Source organism: Mustela lutreola, chromosome 1 (assembly GCF_030435805.1).
Source record: "Mustela lutreola isolate mMusLut2 chromosome 1, mMusLut2.pri, whole genome shotgun sequence".
NCBI classification, from domain to species: Eukaryota; Metazoa; Chordata; class Mammalia; order Carnivora; family Mustelidae; genus Mustela; species Mustela lutreola.
In genome coordinates, this window is record NC_081290.1 from 232,801,059 (window position 1) to 232,810,015 (window position 8,957).

Consider the following 8,957-nt stretch of genomic DNA (forward strand, 5'->3'; position numbering starts at 1 on the left):
CCATTTTATTGAGGAGGAAACTAAGCGTTAGCCTAGACAGGCAACTGCTTCACTTTGGCATAGTCAGTAGCAGAGCTGGGATTCATACCCAAGTCTCATTTCTCTGATATAAAGGAATCCAGAAACTGTGGAATCTGTCATCTACCCACTCGAACAAAAATAATTCATCTGACACGGATGTGTCAGTCTTTTTATTTGAGCTGACTGCCAAACAAACCCCAAGGCCCACCTGGAGCAGGAATGGGATGACTGAAGGATGGATAATGGATGGAAGCACACTTAGGGTTCCTCCATTTGTGAGCCCAGCTTGGTCATCGAAACTCGGGACACGCAGACATGATGTCTGGGTAGGGCTAGACTCGGCCCAAGAGCCCAAACTGCAGCATCAGGGCCAGGCTGAGCAGAAGAGGCTCCACCACTCGGGGCAGGGCCCCAGCACTCATGGCCATGGCATAGAACCTCGCCACCTCCTCATTGGGGTTGCCCTGGGCTGGGTCGAACCACATCTGGATGCAGCGGCCACTCCCTCGGCTGTAGTTGCTGGCCTGGTAGGACTTGCTCCAGAGGCCCTCACACAGGGCTGCGGGTGTGGGAAAGTAGGTCTCAAATGTGCGGCAGGTGGTTCCGGCTGGACACTTGTTAATTCCTGCAGGCAGAGAGGATGGACGCAGACATTCAACGCCTGGGCCCGAAGCTGGTTTCTGGCCACCCCAGATCCTCAAACCCCACCTTTGTCCCACCCACCAACCCCCCTCACCTGAGGTCCAGTTCCAGCCCCGCTGCCAGTTGCTCTTGCAGGTGTAGGAGGTGCGACAGTCCTCCCACCATTGCTGGCAGTCCTCTTTGCACAGAGGCACATGCAAGAAGCGCTCCTTGCGCCAGCTTTGGTTCACCTGGTGGGAGGTGAGGTGGAAGGGCTCACTGAGTGCTCAGCTGGGGATGGGACATCTCCTGCCACAGCCCTGATGGAGCTGGATGGCAGCTGCAGGGGTGGTGTGGGGAGAGGCAGGGTCCCATACCTCCCGGATCCAGGGCCCCAGATTGGGGGAGCACTCATAGAGACAGTTGTCCTGGATAAAGTGGCGCTTGCAGGCGGGCTTCATCTTGCCACAGTGCTCCCAGGTGAAGTTGTACAGGAGGGAGGTGTCCTTGTGCAGCTCCTGGCTGGTGCTGACTGAGCAGCAGGCCTTCTCCTTCCAGGGAGTGCACTGCGTGGGGAAGACACGACTAACTGCTGCCCACCCCCCCCCACACACACACAGACACAATCTTCTGCCACCTCCAGCCTCTCCCCATTTGGTTCTTGATCTCCTGCCTCAGGTAGGTTGTCTTAGAAAAGTTTACTGTGAGGATCCTTTTGTCCTTGACCTCCGAAACGCTCATCCTGAGGGAGATTCAGTCACAATAGGGTTGATCAGGGGTCATGGGAGCCAGAGAGAAACCCCATGTTGGGGGACAATAGCCATCACTGATGCAGCCCTTCACACTTCATAGAAAGTTCTTTGAAATATTCATTAAAAAATAATTACTGAGTACCTATTTCTATTCCAGTCACTGTTCTAGATGCTGAGAATATGATAGAGAACAAAACAGACAGAAATATGTGTTCATGGAACTTACATCTTGATCAGTGGGGACAGACAGTAAGAAACTAAAAGAGAAAAAATATGGTGTCAGGATCTGATCAATTATATGGAGAAGATTACAGCAGGGATTGCGAAAGTAGGGAATGGGATAACTTGAAATTTTAAATAAGGTGATTGTGAAAAGTCTCACCGGAGGATGACTTTTTTTTTTTTTTTTTTGGAGGGTGACATTTTGAGCAAAGGAAGAAGGACACAACCTATGTAGTAATTTGTGTTGAATAACTTTCTTCTCAGCAAGTGTTGAGGTCTCTGTCCCCAGCGGTGAGGCCGGTGCCAGAAATGTGGCAGCCCCCCCAAAAAATATTTGCTGAAAAAAGTCAATAAAAGACCTCTCTATGATTTCCTAAATCTAAACCGAACTCCATCTTACATATGGACACACCATATCCGAGCAAGTTTTTAATGTAGACCAGCTTTTTCAGGACTGCAAATATTGTGAAAAGGAGGGCCATGCTCTGTGCTTTGTTTTACCAGAGTTATTCACTGTTTTAGAAAATTATGTCATCAATGTCAACACAGCTTAGAGTACCCTATAGCATTTAAGTTGCCAGCAGAAGGCACCTGTATCGATCTTCATCTGTAGCTGCCCCATTCATAGTGATTTGGTGATGAGAAGCAAATATGCTGTTTGACAGTGATTTTCTGATGAAGTCATGCCCGGGAATTGACATGCTGAAATATACTTTATTTTATTTTAAGTTACTTTCTTTGTGCTTCTCCTTTGTTTTTGTTTTGTTGTTGTTGTTGTTGTTGTTTAAGACTTTATTTATTTATTTGACAGACAGAGAACACAAGTAGGCAGAGAGAGAGGAAGGGAAGCAGGCTCCCTGCTGACAGAGAGCCCGGTGAGGGGCTCAATCCCAGGACCCTGAGATCATGACCTGAGCCAAAGGCAGAGGCTTTGGCTTCTCCTTTGTAGTACAGATAGTCATGTTGATATTTTTTTAACTTAAATGTGCAGATAGGTTCTATTGGCTTTGAATTTTATTCCAGGATAGAAAAATAGTCTAAAGAGTATTTACTGGGGTGCCAGCGTGGCTCAGTCAGTTAAGTGTCTGCCTTTGCTCAGGTCATGATCCCAGGGTCCCTGCTAAGCGGTGAGGGGACCTGCTTCTCCCTCTGTCTGCCGCTCCCCCTGCTTGTGCTCTCTCTTACTCTCTCTGGTAAATAAATAAATAAAATCATTTTAAAAATAAAGAGTTTTTATTATAAAAAGGAGACATGGAGTCTCAGTGGAGTTACAACTGAATGGCATCCATTTCTACAGAATGAGTGAACATACAGCACCTGTTGCCTGTTTCACAGCCAGAAGCAACCACCATCTTCTCCACCCTTGACACTCCACAGACTGGCATATAGGGAAGGTAGGAAGAACCATCCTCGCTAAAATCCCTCACACTCCAAACCTGTCCCTACACCACCACAAGGGCTGCTTATGTCTGAGTGCTCTGTGTGTCCTTGTGCTTCTCTGGGCCTCATTTTCCTCATTTGCGTTATGTGGGGAAGAACATGAACTCCTACATCAAAGGACCGCTGAGGGTATGAAATCATGGGCAGTCAACACGACACCGGGTAAGTGCTCGACAAATGATTATATTGTATCTTGCTGACATGGTATTCTCCGAGGAGGCCACCCCCAACATCTTACCATCACCTTACCATCATCTTTCCAGACAGCAATAACCCAAGTTGTGGGGGCATCTGCCAGTTGACCTTTCTCCTCACCCCCTGACTTAGTCTTCCCTGTTAGAACCAGTCCCCTCCCCAACTGGAGCCACACTTCCTCCTCACCTGGCCGTGCAGCTTGTCCTCGGGGCCTGGCTTTGCCTTGTGGTGCTTGGCGTCCATGCAGACATTGAGCAGGTCCGTCCTGGCTCGGGCACTGCACATGGACGCTGTCCAGGCTAACAGCAGCAGAAGTGGAATCAGTCTCCAGACCATGTCTTTTTGTCCCTGCAGACATAGCTTTGGTTAGGGAGGCCCATGCCCGAGGGGAGAGACCCTCGTGTAAGGCCCCCCGTGTCCCCCATGTCAGTCTCCCTATCTCCACAGTGAAGGATGGGGTCAGACCCTCTTCCTTCAGCCTGGGGTCCTGAGGCTTCCTGAAGCTGAAGTAGAGAAGGTTGGCAAAGGGGCTCCCTCATCCCAGGATTGGGGCTCAATGAGGATCTGGGATTAGTGGATCGGCCCTGGGAGAGTCTTCCTCAGTTGGAGATGATGTCTTTGTGCCCACTCTTCTCTCAACTTTACTTAGGAAAAGTAATTAAATAGTTCAGACCCATGCCCTGCTCCCCTGAAAAGGGCCAGGGACACAGAGTGCCCTCAAGCCATGTCCAGCAAGCGCGTGCTCTCCAGCATACCCTGGATCACCTGGGTCCCCACACCAGCTCAGAAATCCACTAGCCTGTAAAAGGCAGTGCCCCAGCTCTGCTAAGTCCTCCCAATCAGCACTGAAGTCACGGATGGTAGCACACAGGGTGCTATTTGGTCAAATAACACAGATATGGAAAGATTGGGGGTTTCTAATTTTTACTTCCTCATACTTTTTCCTTCCCTGTTCTCTGAAAGCCATTTCCTTCCTCCACTCCATAATAACACTGGTCTCCTCGGCAATCTCTAGGCTAATGCACCACATTCCTACCTTACCCTTCAGAAAACAAGTGCAGAGATCCGTGGACCAGAGGGACAATATAAAATACCCCATGGGGACACCTAGGTAACTCAATTGGTTAAGCATCTAACTCTTGATTTCGGCTTAGGTCATGATCTCATGGAGCCTGCTTCAAATTCTCACCCTCTCCCTTTGTTCTTCCACATATCCCATCTCCCGCGTCTCTCTCTCTCCTCCTCACCCCAAAATCAATTAATTAATTAGTTAGTTAGTTAGTTAATTGATTAAAATAAAAGTATCCCATGTTGGAGCAGCCAACTAGACAAGTGCTAAGAGTCCTGGAAGTCACTCAGCACAAGTGCCCCCCACTTCCCTTTTCCTGACTGACCCTCACCCCCCCCCCCACTCCCAACTGTTAAAGATCTGTTCCTTTGGGTTGACAACAGAGACTGCTTCCTCTCTCTCACCATCTCACATCCACACAAAGCCCTGGCCAAGGGTCCTTCCAAAAACTTTTCTGGAATTCACTTCCCTTGGCTTGGGGTCAGGTCTTCCCTCCTCCCATTTCTTCCTCTAAAGGCACCTTCCCCACAGGAGCCCAAGGGATCTTTCTTTCTGTCTGTCTTTTTAAGATTTTATTTATTCAGGAGAGGGAGAACTCTGCAAAGGAGCAAGAGCGGGCAGGGCGGGGTGGGGAGGGTGATATGTGGGAGGCAGAGGGAGGGAGAGAAGTAGGCTCCCGGCTGAGCAGGGAAATGAAACAACACAGAACTCCATCTCTTCACCCTGGAATCATGACCTGAGCCAAATGCAGATGCTTAACCCTCTGAGCCACTCAGACACTACACCCCACCCCACATACCCCCCCACCGCCCAGTGTCCATGTCTTCCTTTCCTCCTTAGGCCATCTTGCCTGAGTCTCCTTTGCTGCTGGGAGTCCACACAGCTGTGTCTTGACTGACCTCTTTTCAGGCTGGGGATGGCTCCAGGCCCCTGGACTTTCCACAGTGGTCTCTGACCTCAGCCAGGATACACTGACTCTAAGAGCTCTCTGATCACCTCGGAATGTGACTTCCCCTTTCCGCTCTCAAGTCTTCCTTCCTTCCCTCTTTTCTAGGCCCCACCCATGCAAGGCTCGTTAGCCTGGCAGTGTATCACTCCTGTTTTCATTAATCTCTTTGTTAATTTATTCGCTATAGGATTCACACACTCAACATTCATCAAAACTTAGAGAAGCTCATCTCTAAGTGGGATCTGAATTTGTGAGGTACCCCAAATAGTTGTTAGGATGAAACTAGCTTGAGGGACATGAGGCACAGTAGGGAAGAACCCAGGCTTTAGGGTTAGGCCATGGGTTCCAGGGACAGCTCCCTCCCTCATACAACCTTGGGAAATATCAGTGAGACTTTTGGAGCCTTAATTTGCTCACCAGAGGATTGTTGAGAATTACATATGAAAAAGCCTGGCACAACATGAGTAGGCTTAAATGATAGCTATTGGGTTAATTTTTGAGTAACGAGATAAACACGGTTAGAGGTTGAAGTACCGAAGTCCAGTTTAACAGAGAAAAATTGTCTCAGATCTGATAAGTGATGTAATATAATAGCTCACCACCTAGCATTTCTGTAAACATAATTAAGCATTTTTATAGCCTTTTAAAAAATTGTGGAAAAACATATGTTATATAAAACTCACCATCTTAATTCTTTTTAAGGGTATGATTCAGTAATGTTAAGGGTATTTATTGTACAACTGATCTCCAGAACCCCTTTGCATCTTGTAAAACTGAAACCTCATTCTCATTAAGCAACAACACCCCATTTCCTCCTCTCCCCAGTCCCTGGCAACCATCATTCAACTTTCTGTCTCTATGAATGGACTACCCTGGATATTTCATGTAAGTGGGAATCACACAGTATTTGTCTTCTTGTCACTGGCTTATTTCATTTTGCATAATGTCCTCAAGGTTCATCCCTGTGTCAGAATTTCATTTCTTCTTAATAACTGAATAATACTTCCTTGTCTGTATCTGCTACATTTTGTTTATCCATTCACCCACTGATCAGTTCTGGGTTGCTTCCACCTCTTGGCTATTGTAAAGAAAGCTATTGTGATGGCTGGTGTACAATTATCTTTCGAGGACCCTGCTTTTAATTCTTTTGAGTATATATTCAGATGTGGGATAGTGGGATTACATGGTAATTCCATTGTTGAGGAACTGCCATAAAATTTGCTGTAACAATTGTACAGCTTTACATTCCCACCAATAGTATACAAGGGTTCCGATTTCTCCACATGCCCACCAACACTTGTTATTTCCTGTTGACTTTTTGTGTCTTAATAAAAGCCATCCTAGTGGGTGTGAGGTGATATCTCATTGTGGTTTTGATTTGCATTTCCCTGATGATGAGTGATGTTGAGTATCTGTTCATAGGCTTGTTGATCATTTGTACACCTTCTTGGGAGAAATGTCTACCCAAGTTGTTTGCCCATTTTTTAATTGTATTACACATCTTTCTATTTTGTGGGAGCTCTCTAGTTCTATTTTCTGGATTAACCCCTTATCAGATGTGTAAGTTGCAAATCTTTTCTCCCATTTTGTAAGCTGCCTCTTCACTCTCTTAACTGTCCTTGGGTGCCCAGTTTCCATTTTGATGCAGTCCAGTTTATTGATTTTTTTCCTTTTGTTGCCTTGGTTTGGCTGTCATATCCAAGAAATCATTGCCTCATACAATGACATGAAACTCTTCCCCTGTTTTTTAAAGAAATTCTATAGTTTCAGCTCCTACATTTAGGTCTTTGATCCATTGTGAGTTAATTTTTATATAAGGTATAAAACAAGGGTCCAACTTTATTTTTTTGCATGTGAATATCCTGTTGGATCCCAGCACTGTATATTGTAAAGACTATTCTTTCACCCATTGAATTGTCTTGGCACAATTCAGTTTGTCAAAATCTGAACTCTCAATTCTATTTCATTGACCTACATATCTACCTTTATGCTATTGTCACCCTGTCTTGATCATTGTCACTTTGTAGTATGTTTTGAAACCAAAAAGTGTGAGTTGTCTAAATTTTTTTCACGATTGTTTTGGCTGTTATAGGTCTCTTGCGTGTCCATATGGATTTTAGGATCAGATTGTCGATTTCTCCAAAAAAGCCAGTAGGGATTTATTTATTTATTTATTTATTTTAATGTTTAAAGATTTTTATTTATTTATTTGACAGACAGAGATCACAAGTATGCAAAGAGGCAGGCAGGGAGAGAGAGGAGGAAGCAGGCTCCCTGCTGAGCAGAGAGCCCAATGTGGGGCTGGATCGCAGGACCCTGAGATCATGACCTGAGCTGAAGGCAGAGGCTTCAACCCACCGAGCCACCCAGGCGCCCCGCCAGTAGGGATTTAGATAAGAATTGAGTTGAATCTGTAGATCAGTTTTGGGAGTAATAACCTCTTAACAGTATTAAGTCTCCTGGTGATGAACATGGGATATCTTTCCATTTATTTAGGTCTTAAATTTCTTTCAACAGGGGCGCCTGGGTGGCTCAGTCATTAAGCGTCTGCCTTTGGCTCAGGTCATGATCCTGGGGTCCTGGGGTAGCCAGGCCCACATGAGGCTTCCTGCTCAGTGGGAAGCCTGCTTCTCCCTCTGCCTGCCTCTCCCCCTGCTTGTGTTCCCTCTCTCGCTGTGTCTCTCTCTCTGTCAAATAAATAAATAAAATCTTTAAAAAAAGTTATTTCAACAATGTTCTATATAGTTTTCAGTAGACAAGTCTTTTATTTTGTTAAATTCACTTCTATGTCTTTTGTTCTATTTTATGCTATTGTGAATAGTTATATTCTTAAATTCATTTTTCTATTACTCACTGCTCGTGTATAGAAAAACAACTGATTTTTTTAAAAAAGATTTTATTTATTTATTTGACAGAGATTACAAGTAGGCAGAGAGGTGGTGGGGGCGGAAGCAGGCTCCCCTCTGAGCAGAGAGCCCCATGTGGGGTACAGTCCCAGGACCCTGAGATCATGACCCCAGTGGAAGGCAGAGGCCCAACCTACTGAGCCACCCAGGCGGCCCGTTTTTTGTGGACTAATAGTCTTAGCTGCAACTTTTTTTAAAGTAATCTCTGTACCCAAAGTGGGGTTTGAACTCAGCACCATGAGATCAAGAGTTGCTAGCTCCACTGACTCACCCAGCCAGGCGCCCCCTAGCTACAACTTTTGTACAAAGTTGAATAGACATGATAAGCATGGACATACTTGCTTATTATTGGCACTAATGGAAAAGACTTTTGGCATTGACTATGATGTTATCTATGAGCTTTTCATACCTTTATCAGGTTGTGGGAATTCACTTTTATTCCTAGCTTGTTCCATTTTTGGTTTGGTTTGGTTTTGAATGATAAAAGGATTTTCGATTTCATCAAATGATGTTTCAGCTGAGGCAATCATGTGGGTTTTGTCCTCTATATTAGTAATATGATATTTCTAATCAATCGATATTTGGATGTTAAACCAACTTGCACTCTAGGATTAATCCTACTTGGTCATGATGTATAATCCTTTTTATATGTGGCTGGATTCAGTTTGCTAATATTTTGTTGAGAAGATTTACTTCTTTATCCATAAGGGATATTGGTCTGTAGTTTTCCTGTGATGTCTTTGTATGTATTTTGTATCAGAGGATTATTGATCTCATAAAAT

The 8,957-nt window shown here is 45.3% G+C and overlaps 1 protein-coding gene across 3 annotated transcripts; it reads right to left on the reverse strand.

The window, feature by feature from the left end:
* Window positions 1-158: 158 nt before the first annotated feature.
* FOLR2 (folate receptor beta) lies at window positions 159-5,342 on the reverse strand. Of its 3 annotated transcripts, none has more exons than XM_059133633.1 (5): window positions 5,220-5,342; window positions 3,438-3,599; window positions 1,020-1,208; window positions 758-893; window positions 159-646 (listed from the first exon to the last, which is right to left on the reverse strand). In XM_059133633.1, the coding sequence occupies exons 2-5, from the start codon at window positions 3,585-3,587 to the stop codon at window positions 354-356; spliced, it is 768 nt and encodes a 255-aa protein (XP_058989616.1). In that variant the 5' UTR covers window positions 3,588-3,599; window positions 5,220-5,342; the 3' UTR covers window positions 159-353. The 3 variants fall into 3 exon arrangements, with proteins under 3 accessions (XP_058989616.1, XP_058989623.1, XP_058989610.1); XM_059133640.1 differs by having other exon boundaries at window positions 5,171-5,326; XM_059133627.1 differs by lacking the exon at window positions 5,220-5,342 and adding an exon at window positions 4,007-4,141.
* Window positions 5,343-8,957: the final 3,615 nt, after the last annotated feature.

What these genes read in the sequence shown, in the direction of transcription:
- FOLR2 (XM_059133633.1), bottom strand. Translation starts at nt 3,587, where the DNA reads ATGGTCTGGAGACTGATTCCACTTCTGCTGCTGTTAGCCTGGACAGCG. An exon ending in AGGACAAGCTGCACGGCCAG is followed by an intron (nt 1,209 to 3,437) that starts GTGAGGAGGAAG and finishes TTCCCCACGCAG; the next exon opens with TGCACTCCCTGGAAGGAGAA. An exon ending in TGGGGCCCTGGATCCGGGAG is followed by an intron (nt 894 to 1,019) that starts GTATGGGACCCT and finishes ACCTCCCACCAG; the next exon opens with GTGAACCAAAGCTGGCGCAA.